The following is an 18,592-nucleotide window of genomic DNA, read 5'->3' on the forward strand; positions in this document are numbered from 1 at the left end:
TTTACAAAGAGAGTGACTGGGCGTTGGAATGGTCTGCCAAGGGAGGTGGTGGAGGCACCGTTCCTGGAGGTATTTAAGAAGAGACTGGACGTGGCATTGAGTGCCATGGTCTGGTTGGCAAGGTGGCGTTCGGTCACAGGTCGGACTCGATGATCTCAGAGGTCTGTTCCAACCTGATCGCTAAGGTCCCTTCGAACCCAAAGCATTCTATGGTACGTGTATGCATGTATGCATAAATGCATATATATATATATATATATGAGTATATATATATATGTGTGTGTACTCTAAATGCACACGGTTACGCAGGCACAGCCACGCGCACACCCGCCCCAGCCGGCGCGCGCTGTCCCTCGCCGGCCGCCGTCGCGCTCACGTGAGCGGCGTCACGTGAGGGCGGCGGGGCCGGGCCGGCCGGTGCGCGGAGCTCCCGGGCTGCGAGGGACGCCCGCGGCCGCCTCTCCCCGCCTGCCCTCCCACGGCCCCCGCGGTGAGTGAGAGCTGCCCGGGCCCTGGGGCGGTGGGTCCCGGGGTCGGGGGTTGCCGCGAAGGGCTCCGCTGCTCCCCCGAGGGCTCGGGCTGTGTGCTGGGCCCCGTGTCTGAGGGCAGTGCAGGGAGCGGCAGGACGGGGCCAGGGCTCTTCCCCCCCACTCTCCCGGGCGTCTCTCGGCTCCTTCGGCTCAACCGTAGCTCCCGTACTCCTGGGACCGCTGCTGCCGACTGTGCCCTCGGGGGGTGTTTAAGCGGCTCTGAAAGGGTCACGTAGGAGCTGGGAAACCTTCGGTGGTCATCGAAGGACGTAGTGGTGCCGCTTTTGTGGGTGTCTGCTCATAGAAATGGTTTCAAAGGGAGGAAAGTTCTGCTCCTCCATTTGTCCAGAATGGTTCCTTTTTTCTTTCCTTTTTTTTTTTTTTTTTTTTTTTCTTGTTAGAATCGTATTTTCCTTCAGTCATACAAACGAGCTGTGCTTGCTCGGGACGGGGCAGAATGTTCCAGTTTGCTCTTGCTTGCTCTGTAAGAGGGGGTCAGAACAGTCCAGAAATAGGCTGCATGGAGAGGCTTGGTACAGTTTAGGTTGTAAAGAATTCCAGCTCCAGCTGGGTCTGAAGGCTCTGCAAACACAGTTCTTGTTTTGGTATCAAAGTCAGGTGATGATTAAAGGAAGGAGGAAGAAGTGGTGAAGGTCACTGTCTGTGGTAATGTGGTGTATCCTGATGAAGGGCTTCTGTTCATATTTATTTTTTTTTTTTGTTTCTATACAATAAGGATCTTAATTTTCTTGTTGGTCTGTATAGCATGAGTTTTAATTTATATACTTATAGGTTTTTTTTTTTCCCTGAAATTGTAGTTCACATGTTTCTAATGTCTAAATACTCTTAGACAAATAGGGGAGGTAAATTAGTCCTAATGTGTAAGGGTGGGGAGGGTATGCACTCAATTTTAACCCTGATTTGGAAGGAAGATGACTTCTGTTATCTGTAGGGCTACTTGGATATTGCGGAAGAGTAGCCTTTATTCAAATAACTTCTTTCCATTGTTCAAGGATTTACAAGACTGGAAGTTATTTAGTAATGGTATATGTCTTTTATTTTAGCAAACTTATAATTGGCTACAATTTAGTGTGTATGTATGGCTTATTTTTGTTTCAGGTAATCCACATTTTAAATACTTTACAGAGCTTTGATTTCTCAGAAAGTACTCAGTACAGTTTTAGGGAACAGGATACCTGAAAACAGATTTTTATTTACATTTCTTTAAAATATTGGACAGATATTCTGGTCTTTAATACTTTTAATAAGAGGTCTCAAATCTGACTTGTATTTCTAGGTGCATTTTAATTATCAGTCAAGATGGATATCCGAGGTGCTGTAGATGCTGCTGTCCCAACAAACATCATTGCTGCCAAAGCTGCTGAAGTTCGGGCAAACAAAGTAAACTGGCAGTCGTATCTCCAGTAAGTAAAAATTTCCCACAAAATTTTTCCCTCTTAATGTTAGACTTCTTGAGATTTTAAGCCGTGTCGGAACATTAGGTTGCAGTGAAGAATGTTCCATGGAAGTAGTTGGTAAAAGTCCATATTAAATGGAAGTGGTTGTGGAAAATTTTCTTATGACTTATTACCAGAAGAGGAACTCTATTTTTGTCAACTCAATGCAGCAATATCAAATAATAAGTTTGCACAAATGTGTGGTATAACTGTCCATTTTTTCCCTCCTCATTCAAACACCATTCTCAAGTTTAGCCTTATTGGGTGAGTACTGAATTAAGAAAAGTTTGCAGTAATAATTGTCTTATATGGAGGTCTGTTATCTCTATTGCTGAAGTGCTTTTTGTGGGAATACAAACTGTACTAGCAAAAGTGGACTGGTAGTCCAGGAAAATAGGCTGTACCTTAAGTCAAGGAAGAGCAGTACTGGAGAGCAATTGAAGCAAGTAAATCAGGGAGTAGGCTGAAACAAATACTTTGGTGTGGGGAGAGCTGTGCTGGAGTTTCAGGTAAGCTCAGAGTTCACTTTGACGTGGATATGTTGGCACTAGGAGTAGCAAGAGAAATACTGTCCTAAGAGGATATAAGGGCAAACTGAGGAAGATAGATTTACACATGAAGTAGGGAACAGGGAGCAGAAACAGACTTTCACTAGTCCTCTGTACTCTGAAGTGAAATGCAACATTCTTGCAGCCCTGCCTTCCTGATGAGAGGCACCTATAAAAACACTGACAAAGTGTAAATTGCCATTATCTCATGAGGGTCCACGTATATTAGCAAATTACTTCATAGTTCATTGCTCTGTAACTAAAGTGACAGAAATCTTCATGATTGTAGAGGTGCAAACCATACTGATGATGCTTTGTGATTATCAACATTACCCTACTTCAAAAAGTTTTTTTCAGATTGCTGTCATACATGTGTAAATAAGTTTTGTATACTAAGATAACCTACAAGACTGTACATACACATGCAAGCTGAGAAATGCTAACCCATTAGAAGCTTACTAATGACTACCTGCTTTGCCCTGTCCTATGTGTCTCAGACTTGCTTATTCCGTTCATTGAATTGTATTATTTTTATTCTCTTTGTGATTGTATATCTGCATTATAAATCTGGATAAAGGAACTGATCTACTGAGGAAACTTCTCTTTTCTAGGCTATTTTTAAGATGGATCAGTTCCTGGTCCAGTTTATAGTGTGGTACTCCAGTGGCTTTGCAGGCAAGAGAGGAAGGGTGGTGTGGTAACTTGACAGTGGCAACTACCAAGCACTTTTCAAATTATGGCTTTTGCTGTTACTGTGTGCCCTGTTATCCATCTGCTAGGAAGCGTGTCCTAAGGAAGCCTGAGCAGCTGTGCTGTCCTAGTGGCAAGTTTGCAGTTACTTGTGATGAAAGACGGAGTACAGTTGTGCACTGCTTATATAAGTGAATATGAGACTCTTTCACTGCTTCTTGGGTGGTTTTGACTGTAGGGCTGGTAAGATTAATCTGTTGCTTTTTTTAGTGTAAGGGATGATTCTGTTTGACAAGGAGTTGTATTTTGAATATTAATGTAGTAATATTTGTTTGACTATGCTTTTTATAATTTTCATTCATTCTTGGGATTCTCTTTCTCTGGTGCTGTATAAGGATGGGGGGAGTTTTGTTTATAAATCTGTTACCAAATTTTTATATAGCTTCTTTTGACCAGGGGGCAGGGTTCTTTTTCAGGATTCTATGTGTAGAATTTGACTTAGTTTTGTTCCGGAATCTGTGAAAGAAGAATATATAGCTATTTCTTCTCTTTGAGCCAGCCAAGTTTTGGAAGCTGTTGTAGTCTATCTGGCTAGTGTTTGTGATCAGATTGCGAGACTGTTTGATGCTTGATGCACTTTGTATGTCAATGACAGTGTGTCCTCTTTGTTTTTGCTTTGAACTGAATGTAGTCTTGTGTCTTGTATTTACTGATAGCAGCCTGGCTGTGTGGCTGAGGTAGCTCAAGGATTGACTTAAATGGTGCCAGAGGGATTGTGGAGCATCGTGAAATAACTGTAGTTCCTTGACTGAGGAGTTTTCTTATAATTAGTTATTGAAAAACATCAGCAGAACTTTTGTGCTTCTGAAGAGGAAATAAAATCATAGCTTGTGTTGGACATGTCCTTTTTACAGTGGACAGGCTTGGATGTGATAGTGTCTTTGAGGCTGAGCTTTAAGGGATTTCTTCAAAAGTCAATCAGTGCAGCTATATTGACTCATTTGTAGAATGAAGCACTTTATTAAATGAGTGGAAACTTTATTCTGATGCTCCTGTTAGAGGCAGCTCAGATTGGTGTGGTTTTTGTCTTAGAGCAGAAGGAAAATGGGGTCCTGGTGAATAGGAGGGACACTTCTCTTTCTTTTGAGCTCCTTTTTCTGATGGCTGGTGCGCTTAGTGTGCTACACTTGCATATAAATCTATGAAGGCACACTTAAATCTTCAGATGTTTTTACATTAGAGGAAATGTTTTTGTTTTCTCTAAGTTCTCAACACATTAGCTGAGGCATCACATAATTTGTGCTCCTTAAGCTATAAGTAGTATTTATTTAGTTGAAGTCAAAGAACTTCATGAGACGTTCTGACAAAATTTTTTCCCTCTAACTGTGGCAGTTGTATGTGTATGAAGATGCTTAAAGATTGCATTGGTTGCAACAGCTTTGGAGTCTGGGTCACACAGAAAGGTGTTCAGAAGTTCTTTTCTGCTATCTGTTCTTCAGTGCAGAAATAAAATGGCTCACTAGTAGTTGGTCAGACTCTAGTAGCCTGACTTCTCTTGTAGAGTTAGTTCAAGCTAAAGATTAACTGACATAGTGTTTATTCCACCTCTGAAGGTTGTAACTGTAAACTAAGTATGAAACTATGCTAACACACATCTGCTGACTTCTGTTGTTTTTTCTGTATACAGTTGGCACAAAAGTGAGGTATTTAGGTATTGCAACTGTACATATTACCAGTTTGATAGTGTGTTCACTGCTCCCTACAAAATTAGGCTGTGGAAGAAGATAATTTGTTTTCTGGTGCTAAAATTTACCATTTCTTTGTGTTGAATTCCAGCTAGGGTCTGTGCCTGAGGGAGAAGGAAGTAGCAAAACTTGGGACAGTGGAAGGCGATGTGTAGGTTTGCCAACCTTTTGGAAACTAAATGCAGTTGAAGGCATTAGTTCTGTACGGACTTTCTTGCCTTTGGTTCCTGAGACTTGTAACAGTTTAGAGGTGTGGATGCCCTCTGTGGGTTGAAAATACTGTAGGTCACTGTTTTGACCGTTTTGTGGTTGCTTTCAGTGTTTGTCTCAGGGTGTCAGAATGCCTTTGGGGAGGGTGTATTGGCTTGCTTGAAGTAGGTTTGGGTTTGCTTTCTAAGGGTAGTGAGTTCTGTAGAAAAATGAACTTGTTTCAGAATTTAACTTGTATCTTACTGTACTGTAGGTTTTCTAGATATACAGCACTTGACAGTACTTCATATTTAATCAGGTTAGATACCTGTTGGTTAACTTGTAAGCAGCTTTCCATGTGTCTTCAAGTACTTCACATACATGTTTGTGAATTCTGATGTTAAAATATCTATTCTATGTTCTTAGGGGTGGAGGAACCTTCTAAAGTGGTTAAATATCTCAGACTTTAAAAGCCAGTCTTATGTTAGAGGAAATATAAAAGTTTCTTAATTTGTAGTACGTGGGGTTCTTTTTTTTAAATCTGGTCCAGTCTTGTAGACTACATTCAGCCTGTTTTACTGTTTCAAGTTTGTATATGTTAAAACTGTTGGGCAAGTGTATAAAATGAGTGTTTCTAGGTACATGCAAAGTACTGTAGAAATCTGGATAAAAGAAATTTTGGCTTCATATTTGCTGCAGATGCAGTAAATTTTTTTGATATTAAAACCAACAACAACAAAACCAACCAATGGAAAACCACCAAAAAATCCAAAATAAAAATCAAACAAAAATACTCTAACCTCCAGAGTGTCTTTTGTTAAATCATTCAAACAAAAAAAAAAAAGGAACAAAAGCTACTGAAGGAAATGCATAATTAAAAGAAGGAGTCACAAGTTTCTGAATCATATTGAGAGACCAAGAAGTTTTAAAAATGGTGGTTTTGCAAATTCATGCTTTCTAAATCTTACAGTTTGATTTTACTCTCCTGTAGCTAGTGCTCTCAAAGGCAGGCCTTGGTATATCAAGCACAGAGCTTTGAAATGTGGTTCCAGGGCTCCTGGTCTAAACCTGATATGCTCAGACAGCCTGTTGTGGTTTAACCTAGCAGGCAGTTAAACACCACACAGCTGCTCGCTCACTCCTCACCCACCACAGGGGGATGGGGAAAGAATTGGGGAAAAAAAAAAAAAGAAAAAAAGGAAAATTCATGTGTTGAGATAAAGAGATTGTAATAGGACAGAAAAAGCAGGGGAAATAATACTACTGCTAATATAAAATAACAACAACAAAAGGATTTTTATTAAAACTAGAACACAGCACTGTACCAGCCACTGGGAAGACCATTAACTCTGTCCCAGTCGAAACCAAGACACAGTTGAAGCTCCAAGTGACTTCTCTCTGTTGACAAAAGACTGTGTAGACACATCCTGGAAAATAACAAATTAAATGCCTGTTAGGGATAGAAGGAAGCTTTGGTTACTTCTTTTCTTAAAGGTGCTGGGAAATTCCTTTCTCTTTGAAAAGGGGATGAGGAAAATGTGTAATAGGATCATGGGACCTGATATCAGCTGTCTGAGGCTGCTCTGCATTTTCTCATGGTTCGTTGGTTGGGTTTTTTTCCCCCTCCAGCGGTTGCTGAGGTTTACTACATAATCAATTATTTCAGTATTAAAATGAGATGAATGGAAATAGATGCATTTGAAATTACTAAAACTATTAATCAGATGTATGAGTTCCCTGATAAAATATTAATGACTGGTTTACAAAGCTCTCAGATCCCTTGGAATGTTTTGTATGGCTTGGAAGGTGTCTTTTTGAATGGTGCTAATAAAGCATTAAATAGTAAATCCTAATGTCTTTTTTTTCTCAAGGCAATATCAATCCCCATATCTTTTTTTCTTTATTTTTTTTTTCCCCTGTGGTCTAATGTAGGATAAAAGCAAAAACTTGAAAGCTTTTTTCCTTGGCAGTTGGCAGACCTCTTCTAATAGCTTGGCTATAAAGAAGCATCTTTCTTCATGAGCTGAGGCTTTCTCCAGCATTAAAGCTGAAAATTAAGGGTTTCACCTTATGTTGGCTTTGAAGTGTTTTATAAGTGACAATTTTCTTATAAACAAGCAGCTTATCTGGTTGCTTTTCTATCAGTATGATCCATCCATCCCTGACTTGGCCAACATTGCTTGAAGCATAAGAGGTTTTTAGTTATGGATCATTAAATCCAGTATTTGTGTCAGATGAATTGTCCTCATCTTTCCACAACTACTCAAATCCATCCTTAATAGACAAGAAAGAATACTGGTCCATCTAAAAGGCATGTGTTAGCAACATGGTCATCGAGAGCTAATCATATATAATTCATCTATAATTAGTTATGTTTTCGTAGAAATTAGTCAAGGACTACCCTACCACTGGCTTTGTGAGTCTTCCATCTAGTAAATCTTAATTACCTTTCTTTAGTGCATATGAGGATGAAGCAGCAGCTGGAATACAGGAATAGCACACGTGGTACTAGGCTGTTTATATTCTTTGCTTGAATAGTAAATTGGTAAAAGATGGCTCTTGATGAGGCCATGCTCAAGACATAAGCATTTAAGTTAAAGGAAAGATAAGAACACATTGTAGATCTTATTTGTTTCTGTATTTCAAGAATCCAGGTGATTTTGGAAAAAAAAAAGTGGACATTTTCTGTAAGTTTACAAGGATTTTAATGTAACCTCTAGTCGTGGAACTTCTGAAAAGTGAACCTTGAATGTGGAAAAGATAAGTTGAAAGAGTCCATCCTACATAGCTTTGCAAAGTGGAAGAGGCATTTGATTCAGTGGAAATATTAAGAGGAGATGAGTCTTGGAAATAACTGAAACAGAGCAACGTCTAATGCTTTCATCCCCAGTGACTTTTGTATTGATAATGATGTGCACAGTTTTCTTCTTTCCTGAAGCACTCATGGTATTACCTAGTAAAGGAAGTCACCTGTTAAAGTCTTGGATATTTTTAGGACTAATTGATTTACAATTAGTTTTCTTACCTGAAGAGTACCTGATTGTACTATTTTGGCAAGTTTGTTATTTCTTGGGATGTGCAAGTAGTGTGAAACTACCAGGAAAAACTGAAATGCTGTAATTAGCGAAAGATAAAAATAAATTAGCAACCATGTTCTCTGTCCTCCTTACAATTCTCTTCAGTGCTTGTGGCAAACTTAAAATAACAATTAATTTTGTTTTTCAACACTTATTTCAAGCGGATTAGACTGTTATTCATGTTATGTATTATCTTGGCATAATATGCAAAATATGCACTGGAACAGGTTGTCCAGAGAGGTTATGGGTGCCCCATCCCTAGAAGTGCTCAAGGCCAGGCTGGATGGGGCCCTGAGCAACCTGATCTGATGAGTGACATCCCTGCCCATGGCAGAGCGGTTGGAACTAGATCTCCAAGGTCCCTTGACAAACTCCCCCTCATGGAACCTTTCCACAGGATACAGTCTTTCAGGGATGGACAGTAACAGCATAGGTCCTGCATGGGGTCACAGGTCCTGCAAGAAAATCTGCTCTAGTGTGAGCTTTCCATGGGCTGTAGTTTCCTTCAAGGCATACCTGCAGGCTTCATCATGGGGTCTTCCATGGGCTACAGGTGGATCTCTGCCCCACCGTGGACCTCCATGGGCTGCAGAGGGACATCCTGCCTCACCGTGGTCTTCACTGTGGGTTGCAGAGGAGTCTCTCCTCTGATGCCTGGAGCACCTCCTCCCCCTCCTTGTGCACTTACCTGATCTGAGAATATGTTTCTTCCACATATTCTCAGTTCTGTCTCATGGCTACTGTTGCACAGCAGTTTTTACTCAATAAATATATTATCACAGAAATGTTACTGTTGTCACTGAGTGGCTCAGCTTTGGCTCGTGGTGGGTCTGTCATGAATCTGGCTGAAACTGGCTCTGTATGACACAGGGGCCACTTCTCCTATCTTCTCATAGCAGCCACCCGCATGGCACCCCCGCTACCAAAACCTTGCCAAGTGAACCCAGTACAGTTATTTCAAACTTATTGTTCATGTTACTTATAGTTTCATATTTTGTTTTTCAGAGGGCAGATGATTTCAGGGGAAGACTGTGAATTTATTCAAAGATTTGAACAGAAAAGGAGTCCAGAAGAAAAACAGGAGTTGTTGCAAACAGAAGGCAATCAAGTAACCTTCCTTTCTTTTAATGGTCTCTCTTTTGTGGAGGAAGATGGAAGGAAATTTTCATAGTAACTCTTATTTTATTGTTGGTTGTACACACTTAAGATGTTATGGAATAAGTATAAAGCTTGCTATCCTGATTTTTTTTTTTTCCCTTGGATATAGGTTGGATGTTATTTTTAAAATCTATTAAATAATTATCAAATGTCATCTGACTTTGACTCTGTTATGGGACAAGCCAGCTCAAGTCTTTCCTCATCCCGGTTTTCTTAATTGTGCACACTTGTACTTGAGTCATTTTTTTTAAGCTTTTTTCCTTGTGGTTTATTGATGATGGCTGCTACCAGAGAGATTTCTGCTTAGTTAGCTGAGTAATTATAATTTAGTTCCAGCAATAGAATCCACTGACTGCTGAGGTGGATTCAGTTAAACACAGGTGTCTAGTGTCATTTTAAGCCTGGTAAGATACAAGATATCTGCATTGGACAGAGCTGGTTCAGGACTGAATTAGCCCTTATGGAGTGAGGCAGGATGCTCAAAGACACTTTATTGACATTTGAATCAGTAGAATCTCAGCCTTGAAACCTGAGGTTCTAGCACACAATATCAGACATCAAGAGGATTGGACGAGGCAGAGAGGTAGGTGAAGAGTAGGTTTTTTTTAAGACACAAAACTTTCCAGCCTTTTTTTCTACTTTAATTTTAGGTTTTTCTGTGTTTTTGTTTTTTATTTCCTCTCTAAATTGTATTGTGTGACTGTTATGTAATGGACTATAATTTGTGTAGTAGCAAACACATATATGGTGTAAATTATGTGCCACTATATAATTATGATGTAGCAGTTCAGAGATCCATTTGTCTTTCAGTTTTAGGTTGCACGTAGTGAAAGGGAAGGAGGAAGTAGTGTTGAAACTATTTCAGCCTGTAATATCTGTTGCTGAAATTGTAAAATAGTTCAGGAGGCACAGCTCAGATAGGAACAAAGGTTTGTCCACAAGGTATATAGTAAGTGAAGAGACAAGAGTGACCTGTCTTCCTCCCTCCCATTCATGTTGCTGAAACCTTCTTGTGCTTTGTCTGAGTTTGTTGCTGTTCTTTCAATTTACTTGGATCTTCTCACTACCATGGGAAAGGATGCTGAGGGAGACTTTTCTAATCTGACCTCCAACAAAGCATCTTGATGACTTCCCCTAGCGAGTACTTATTTCATTTGAAAGCCATAAAACAATTTGTAAAGGGTAACAATCAATGTGACAGAAAATTTTCTTTGTGAGATAATGTCAAATGTATTCATCTCTTATTGCAATTAAGTAAGATGTTGGGATGCTCAATGCTTATGTAAGACTTAACTGTGAATTAATGAGGTCCTGTTTTATATTATCAAAAGGAATGAAGACAATTGCTAATATTAATTTTAATGTTTCTCTTATTTTTCTAGTGTGCTAAAACATTTATAAACTTGATGACTCATATCTCCAAGGAACAGACTGTTCAGTACATTCTGACTATGGTTGATGATATGCTGCAAGTAGGTCAATAACCTGTATTATTTTTAAGTCTTTAAATGCATGCCTGAATGTTTCCTTAGCCTAATTTATGTCTCTTCAGGTGTTTGTCCTACTGTGTTAAAAATATTCTTTTAAATTTTCAGATCTTGTCTTCAGAGATTAAATGCTGGATCTAAAGTTGTAAGGGTAATTTAGTCTTGTGTGTGTGTGTATATATATGTATATGTTCAAAATCTGGAAATAAAACATACCTGTATGCTTGTCTGTGGGTTCTCAACCTTGTTTAAAGCAGAACTAGGATGTTAAGGCTGGTATTGCATAGCAGTTTCTTTTATGTGATCTTAATTTGCAGAATTTTTTTTAAAATACTTTTTGCACTTAATGTATTGGCTTATATTGCGGTGGACTTGACAGTGTTAGGTTAATAGTTGGATTTGATGATCTTGAAGATCTTTCCCAACCTAAATGATTCTAAGATTCTGTGACCTGTGACCTCAGCCTTTCCTGTTGTGTAGAAGTTCTAACTTGAAGTTGTTGAGGCTTTTCCTATGAAGGTGTTAATTTGGCCACCCTCAGCAAGAAAGTTTAGTTTCTGCAGCTTCAGGTTTCCAGCATAAGTTAGGTTAGTTATAAACCAGGAACTTTTGAATTAATGTGATATACAGCTCTTTGTAGCTATGGGATGCAGAGGCTTATGAGAGTAGGCTATTAAATTTGGTCTCAGGACTACTGAGCTGACTGGGACAACTGAAGGGGAGGCTTTGCTCAATCAGATAATCCTGCTTTTACATTTCCTTGCTCTGAAGTAGGCTAAGAGAAGTATTTGGAGTGATGATGTAACAAGATGGGTTGAGCTGTATGAAGTTTTCTCCCGGTATTCACATGAACAATCTGTGTTTGACAGTTTCTCTTCTCCTGTTTCATGTTATATTTGATACAAGGTTACAGTGAAATGTATCTAATGATATTGGTTTAGGTCATCACCCTAGGAGGTGAACCATATGAGTTCTGATGCCAGCTCTGAGTATTCAGTATTTCAATAGGCAAGTTGAAAAGTGTGAACCTCTCTGCAGTACGTATAACATGGGGATTATGGTGTTCTTTCAGGCACTTGCCTGCACAGTAGAGCCCTAAGTGAGTGCTCTGACATCTAGGATAATAGCTAGTGGTGGTGACAGCAGTTTATTTATCTGTAGCTTTGTCACTCTGACCTCTTCCGCTTTAGATTTACTTCTTTGCAAGTGTGGCACAAACATCAAGAAGCAGAGAAGACAATCATTGCACTGAGTTAGGAGTACCTTGTTTTGTTTTACGTTTAGCATTTGATGACAAACTTTATCTCAGTGTGTGAGAACTCTGTTTATTATAGCTACTTTTGTGAGGAGTGAGTCTCACTTTCTGTGCAAGAAATCAGTAGCCACAGAAGTAATAATTTCTCTTAACCTTCTTCAGAACTTTTTTGTGAGTGTTAGTAGGTCTTGTTTTGCTTATGCACTTTACTCTTAGCACATAGCTTATAGCTACAGTACACGATAGCCCCTATCATCTCTTGTGCTGTGGAGTTAATACCCCACAGGTAAAGGCTTTCACTGGCCCACTCTTGAACAGTCACATTAGTTCTAGGTGGTTACAGGAAGTAGTTTTGAGTAATCTCTTATTTGCTGTATTGTTTGTGTCATAGACCCTGCAGTTAGCTCAGTTGGTCAGAACATGGTGCTAATAACACCGAGGTCATGGGTTTGATCCCTGGATGGGCCATTCACTTAAGAGTTGGACTTGATGATCTTTGTGGGTCCCTTCCAACTCAGAATATTCTGTGATTCTGATTAGTGGTTAGATGACTTTATGACATTGCTGTGTTCAGGGCCTTACCCTGCTACAGAAGTGGCACGTGTGGAATTCTTAATGTTAAACATAATGGCTTTAAATTGTCTGGGCTTTATAGTGATACAGGAGAATAGATATATGCTAATATATAATGGTACACGTTATATATTTGCTTTTGTTTGAGTTTGGACGCCTTTTTCATTTTAGAAATTCTACTTCAGTTTTTAAAAGGCTGCACTGGCTTTTGTAATGCTGTGTGTGAATGTATTCAGAGATGTCTTGCTGCTGGCATAGAGGGCTTGTGTGTAGGTATCCACATGGGCTTCATCCCTGGGGCTCCTAATCTGCCACATCTCTATGCAGCAAGGCTGAAACAGGGCTTCTGTTTTGTTTTGGTCATGTTCAGGTGGTGGAACATGCTGTCAGTGATGCCTTATGGACCCCTGGTTGCAGGTTTTCAAGGTGTAAGATTCTTGTCAGAAGGCAGTATATTGGCCAATGACTGTGAGTTTAAGGCAGGTTCTCTGCAGACTTCATGGGCAGAAGAACCCACAGTTTCATAAAATCATAGAATGCTTTGGCTTAAAAGGGGATCTTGAAGATCATCTTGTGCTGGAGTCCTGGAGGAAACATTTATTTTTCTATTCATCTGATAAATTCTTGGAACAGTTTCATTGGGTTAGTGACCCCATCATACTGTGTTACTTATAAAATCTTTAAGAATCTACCCTGTAGTTGGTGCAGGTAGTACCACCCAAATGAACTTCATTATGCTTTTTCAGAAATGGTAGATGCTAAATTATTCAACTATTGATGTGAGAGCTTCAGGATTTTCTTTTTAGCAGCGTAGTCAGTATCTGCCTAGGAAGGTGCAACACTGCAAATTTCAGGGCCGTAGGCAGTTTTCCACTCCTTCCCTCCTGTCTTTAATCCTGCACCTTAACAGCAAACCAGATGAGTCTTCTGATTGACAGTGTGTTGAAGTTATTTCAGCATTTCTACTTCCAGACCTGTTGGTCTCCTCCTTAGTTATGTTGTAAACTGAACTCATTGATCTAGTTATTTTTGATCTTTTTTTTTAGCTAGACTGTGTAGCACAAGCATAGATGCAAACAGTAATTTATTTGATCGAACTGCCATTTTTCATCAAACAAGCCCTCACAGAGTGCAAGCTCTCCACCAAGGCACTGTGTTCCTGAGATCTTACTTTTTTATTTACTTCATAGTTTGAACAACAAATTTCAAAAACATTTCTGTGTGTTTTTTGACACATGCCATATAGAGCATTGATCACTGTAAGGGTGATAGCTGGCAGATAACTGGTGACACCTCAGCTTCCCGAGTCAGTGATCAGGACAGCAATTTGCAGCCCATGTGGTACAGTACTGTCATGGTTTAACCCCAGCTGGCAACTAAGTATCACACAGCCACTTGCTCACTCGTCCACCAGCTGAGTGGGGAAGAGAATAAGAAGAATAAAAGTGAGAAAACTTGTGGTTGAGGTAAAGGCAGATACTTTCAGTGAAGGATTGGTTGCAACTCTGATGCTTAGTAAGATGCCAGTGTTTGGATCACAGATACATTCAGGTCATCATGTGCTTAGTGGATCTTAGATGGATATTCCAACAAGGAGGTTTGCCTAGCTGAGTCTTGGTCCATAGAGTTAACAATAAGGTGTAGAACTGATGGACAAAAGCCTTTCTAGCTAGGGGACTTTGAAAATTAAAATGTTTGGATAGTGGAGACTGAGATACTGTTCTCATGCAAGTTTTCCAATACAGTGTTTCAAACAGTTTTGTTTCCTTGATAGGAGTTGCATACTTGGTTGTAGTAGCTTGACTTCAGTGGGGAGACATCTCTTCAGAAGGAAAGCTTACTATCCACCAGGCTGGAAAGTATATGGAAGTGTTTGAGGAAAAGCAAGAATTCAAGTATTAGATTTTTTGGGAGACTGTATATTTTAGGCTACTAGGAAAGAGCAGGGCTTCTCTTTCTCTTTCATGTTTGTATGACCTGTTGTCTGGCCTGCTTTAAGGAGAACTGTAATAGCTACTTTGCATAGTGATTATTAGGTGAAATACTAAAAGACTGTGCACAGTGCCCAGGTTCAGGTACTTACGGTCACATGTGGTTCAGTATAGAGGCCCTGGGGAACAGACTTCTGGTGGCTGTGCTCTCTCTTAGGTATGCAGGTTGCCTGAGAACTGCTGAATTAATTGCAGCCTCATCTGGTAGAGAAGGGCTCACTTCCCTTTGAGAGGAATAGAGAGGCAGGGCTAGTTTATGCCTCCGAAGTTTCACTTGTAGCACATGGAGCCAAGGTGAACAACAGGCTCATGTCTAGAAGTAGCAATACATGGAAAACTTTGTATGGACTTTAGTCATGCATAATTGATTGGATGAAGAGTAGTGTTCCTCTTAAAAAATGACAGTAATTGTCTTGTTTCTCATTTCTCTCATTCTACTTGCTATTTCAAATGGATATATCCATTTTTGCTCAAGCAGGTGTTAAGAGTGCTGAGATATAACCAAGGTTTCAAGGTTTGTTTCCCCTGGACCAAATCTCTAACCATAATGTTGAAGTGCTGAAATGAACCGTATCCACAAGTAATTGTCAAACCAAAAAATTTCCATGGGCTCTTACATGCCAGGATGTGCTCTGATAACATGTGCCAACGTAACAAGGAGCAAATAACTGCGTTAATGCTGAATGCTTTTGCAAGTCCGTCATCTTTTCCCCTCTCCTAATTTTTGCAGGAAAATCATCAGCGTGTTTGCATCTTCTTTGATTATGCAAAACGTGGTAAAAACACTGCATGGTCTTATTTTCTGCCGATGTTGAATCGACAAGATCTCTTCACTGTGCATATGGTAAGTTTTAAATCTGAAGATGGCAGTGGAAAATGCTGGTTCTGTTTTTCTTCGCAAGATTTTGGATTTTGAAGCTAAACTTCTGCCTGGCCTGGAAAGTTTTCCTCTTGCAGTCTAGATGAGTCATTCTTAATACAGGCTTCATTTAGCCACATTTTAGAAACAAGAGTTACATTGTTTACTGACCTTTTTTTTTTTTTTCTGGGAGATTAGAGCAGGTTTTAAAAACTCGGAAAAGCAAGGATTTTAGACATAATTAAGTACAGGAAGACATACCTGAAAAACTGACTTTTATCAGAACTGCCAGTCAATACTCCTCATGCTGTACAAATACTCGAATTTAAGTTCTCATCCCGTGCAAGGAAAATATCTTTACCTTGATGAATCTTATTTTCTCATATGCTTGAACTACCAGACGATTCACTGAAAGCTGTGCAAGTGCTGCTCAGCAGCAGCTAAAACATTGATATGTTATCAGCATTGTTTTGGGCACCAGTCTAAACCACAGCATCGTACGGACTGCTATGAAGAAAATTAAGTCCATCCTAGTCAAACTCAGTACAATCATATGCGGTGTATGGTTTCTGCTGTGTTTTGAGCTACTGGGTGCTGCTTGTGTATATGGAGTAACTTTTCTGGAATTCTTTTGTCATCAGTGGTAAGAACTGGCTACTTCATATTGACAGGGTTTTTTCCTTGTGGGGCAAACATATGACTGTGTTACTGTAAATTCCTAGTGAAGACCATAGTTTCCACCAGTGAAACTTACATTATGGCTTGAAGAGGAGAAAGCTGCATGGCTGTGAATTGTTCTTCACTGCATATGTTTATGCTGGCATGAGATGGTAGAATCAAACCAGGGGCTCAAACTGCAAAACCATGTACCTGGCCTGCATTAGACTGTACTGGTGCAAGGATTCCACCAGGCAAGTCATGCTGTTTGCCCTTAGGTGTGGCCGGTGCAACCCTGTTTGGGGCTGTGCTGCCACTTGAACAGTTAGCTGGCCTGTTCTCAAGGAAAATGTCAGCCTTGCTTTTTTTTTTTTTCTTCTTCTTCTTTTCCTTTGTTTCTTTTTCTTTTTTTTAATCTAACTGATTGACTGTGTGGATGTGAATCAGGTTTCTTTGTGCAGCTGAGGGAGGAGGTGGCTGGGGTTTTTCTAGTTAGTGTAGTTTGTTTCTTGGTTTATTTGGTGGTAATGCTGCTGAACACCCATCCTGCAAAACTGCAGTTTGAGCAAGTTCAGACAATTTTGACTTCCCAAATATGCAGGTAAAATCTGATTTTTTTTTTTGGCCTCTTGCAGTGCCAACTAATTAGTCTCCCTGGAATGGTGGCTTTTAAATGTGTGGAATGGAAATTTTGATCTTCAGCATTTCTTTACTCAGAGATGTGTTTTTCAGATAACATTTCCTTTAGGTACTGCAGAGAACCTCATGTGAAGTGAATCCACTTCAAAACACTAAGTTTACTGCCTTATTATACCTTTTCATAACCCTTGTGCATATTTTTTTAAAGCAAGTGAATGTTTTCTAAACCAAGTTTTAGGATTGTGTAATCTTTGTTGTTTTTATTTTATTTTCCTCCTTATTATGCATACTGGAAGACTTTTGTTGCCACATCATTGCATTTGCCTAGCCAGATAAAAATACTTACCCTCTGTCTAGGCTTAAATTCTGCTAAGCGTAAACGGTCTCTCATTTGTGGGCCAGGTAGCAGTTTTAACTCAGGAGCACGGTAGACTAGAGAGCTAATGTCTTGTAAAGCTGGAGGGATTTTACAGGGTTATTTGATTGCATTCAGAAGGGGATTTGATGCATTTTAGTGTAGAGATTTTGTTCCAGACTCTCACTTGTAATCCTCTAGAAATCGGCGATGGTGGTGCTGCACATGTGAATGCAGTGAAGTGGAAAGGTGCCTGGAATAGTCTCCTCACTGTGTCATGGAGCTGTATGCAGGCAAATGAACCCCTACTTCAGTAGTTTATTGATTACACTGCCTTTTTATATGTAAGCTGGCTCAAATGTTTTTGCAAATAAGTTGCAGGCTACAACATAGATTTACTTCAAATATAATTTGGAGAGGCTGACATAGAAATATACTGTTGTTTCAAGTATTCTTGAGCCATAGGCATCATGAAAATTTTTAACCTGACTACATTTTTACTCCTCAACTTCATTCTTAAATTCTACCTTCCCTTTGGGTTTCGTTTTTGCTCTTCAAGCCTGCTCACGCGTGTTAGGCCATTAAGTGTTACTGTTGATCAATTCTGACTGTAATGGTGTCCTACAGCAGTAGCCCATTGATAGCTTCCATCCATCTTCTGAGTTCTTCATTGGCACCTTGTGAACTTCAGCAGCTATGGGTAACAGATAACATTGTGAAAATAAACCAGTTACTGGAGGTAGAAGCAGCAGAAAGCTGAAAAGAAACAAAATTACTAGGCACAAAGAGTTGCCTACATAGAAAACAGGTAGATTTTTTTTAAGGGACCTTTTTTTCCTTAAACTAGGTTTACAAAGCTTATAGGACTTCTCACTGAATTCTGAAATTGTTGTGTTTGAAAAATCTGTTTATTATTATTTTTTCAGGCAGCAAGAATTATTGCCAAACTGGCTGCTTGGGGAAGGGAGCTTATGGAAGGCAGTGACCTGAATTACTATTTCAACTGGATTAAAACCCAACTCAGTTCACAGGTAAAAAGCTGCTACTTCTGTTTAAACATTACAGTGACTTTGAAAACATTTTCTAAGAATATTAGCGTATAGATGTGCAAACAAGAGGTATAGTTTTAGATTTGGGCTTTTTTAAATGAAATTTTACTTTGTCATTTTTAAAACTAAATATCTTTTATTAAAGCATGTAGTTTCTAACTTAGTATTTTACATTTTCTACTCTAGTCCTTGAAATTTAAATTTTAAATAAGTAAACTTTTTGCCTTTTCTGTTAGTTAACAATAATTTTTCTTCTAGACACTGAGAAAATATGCGATGGGGGTTTTTGTCTTGCCTCTGTTGTTTTGGTTATCAGAACTTTTTGCTGGGAAG

The 18,592-nt window shown here is 39.5% G+C and overlaps 1 protein-coding gene across 1 annotated transcript in view; it reads left to right on the forward strand.

The window, feature by feature from the left end:
- The first annotated feature begins 393 nt into the window (after positions 1 to 393).
- The window catches only part of ATP6V1H (ATPase H+ transporting V1 subunit H), a 47,298-nt gene continuing 29,099 nt past the window's right edge, over positions 394 to 18,592 (forward strand). Inside the window, exons 1-6 of the mRNA XM_027728154.2 lie at positions 394 to 490; positions 1,828 to 1,954; positions 9,242 to 9,344; positions 10,777 to 10,866; positions 15,431 to 15,544; positions 18,137 to 18,241. Coding sequence (XP_027583955.1) covers positions 1,851 to 1,954; positions 9,242 to 9,344; positions 10,777 to 10,866; positions 15,431 to 15,544; positions 18,137 to 18,241 — 516 coding nt within the window. The 5' untranslated portion in view covers positions 394 to 490; positions 1,828 to 1,850. The remainder of the gene's footprint in view (positions 491 to 1,827; positions 1,955 to 9,241; positions 9,345 to 10,776; positions 10,867 to 15,430; positions 15,545 to 18,136; positions 18,242 to 18,592) is intronic.

This window comes from Pipra filicauda, unplaced genomic scaffold (assembly GCF_003945595.2).
Source record: "Pipra filicauda isolate LSUMZ 115617 unplaced genomic scaffold, ASM394559v2 scaffold81_size6448238_pilon, whole genome shotgun sequence".
Classification (NCBI taxonomy): domain Eukaryota; kingdom Metazoa; phylum Chordata; class Aves; order Passeriformes; family Pipridae; genus Pipra; species Pipra filicauda.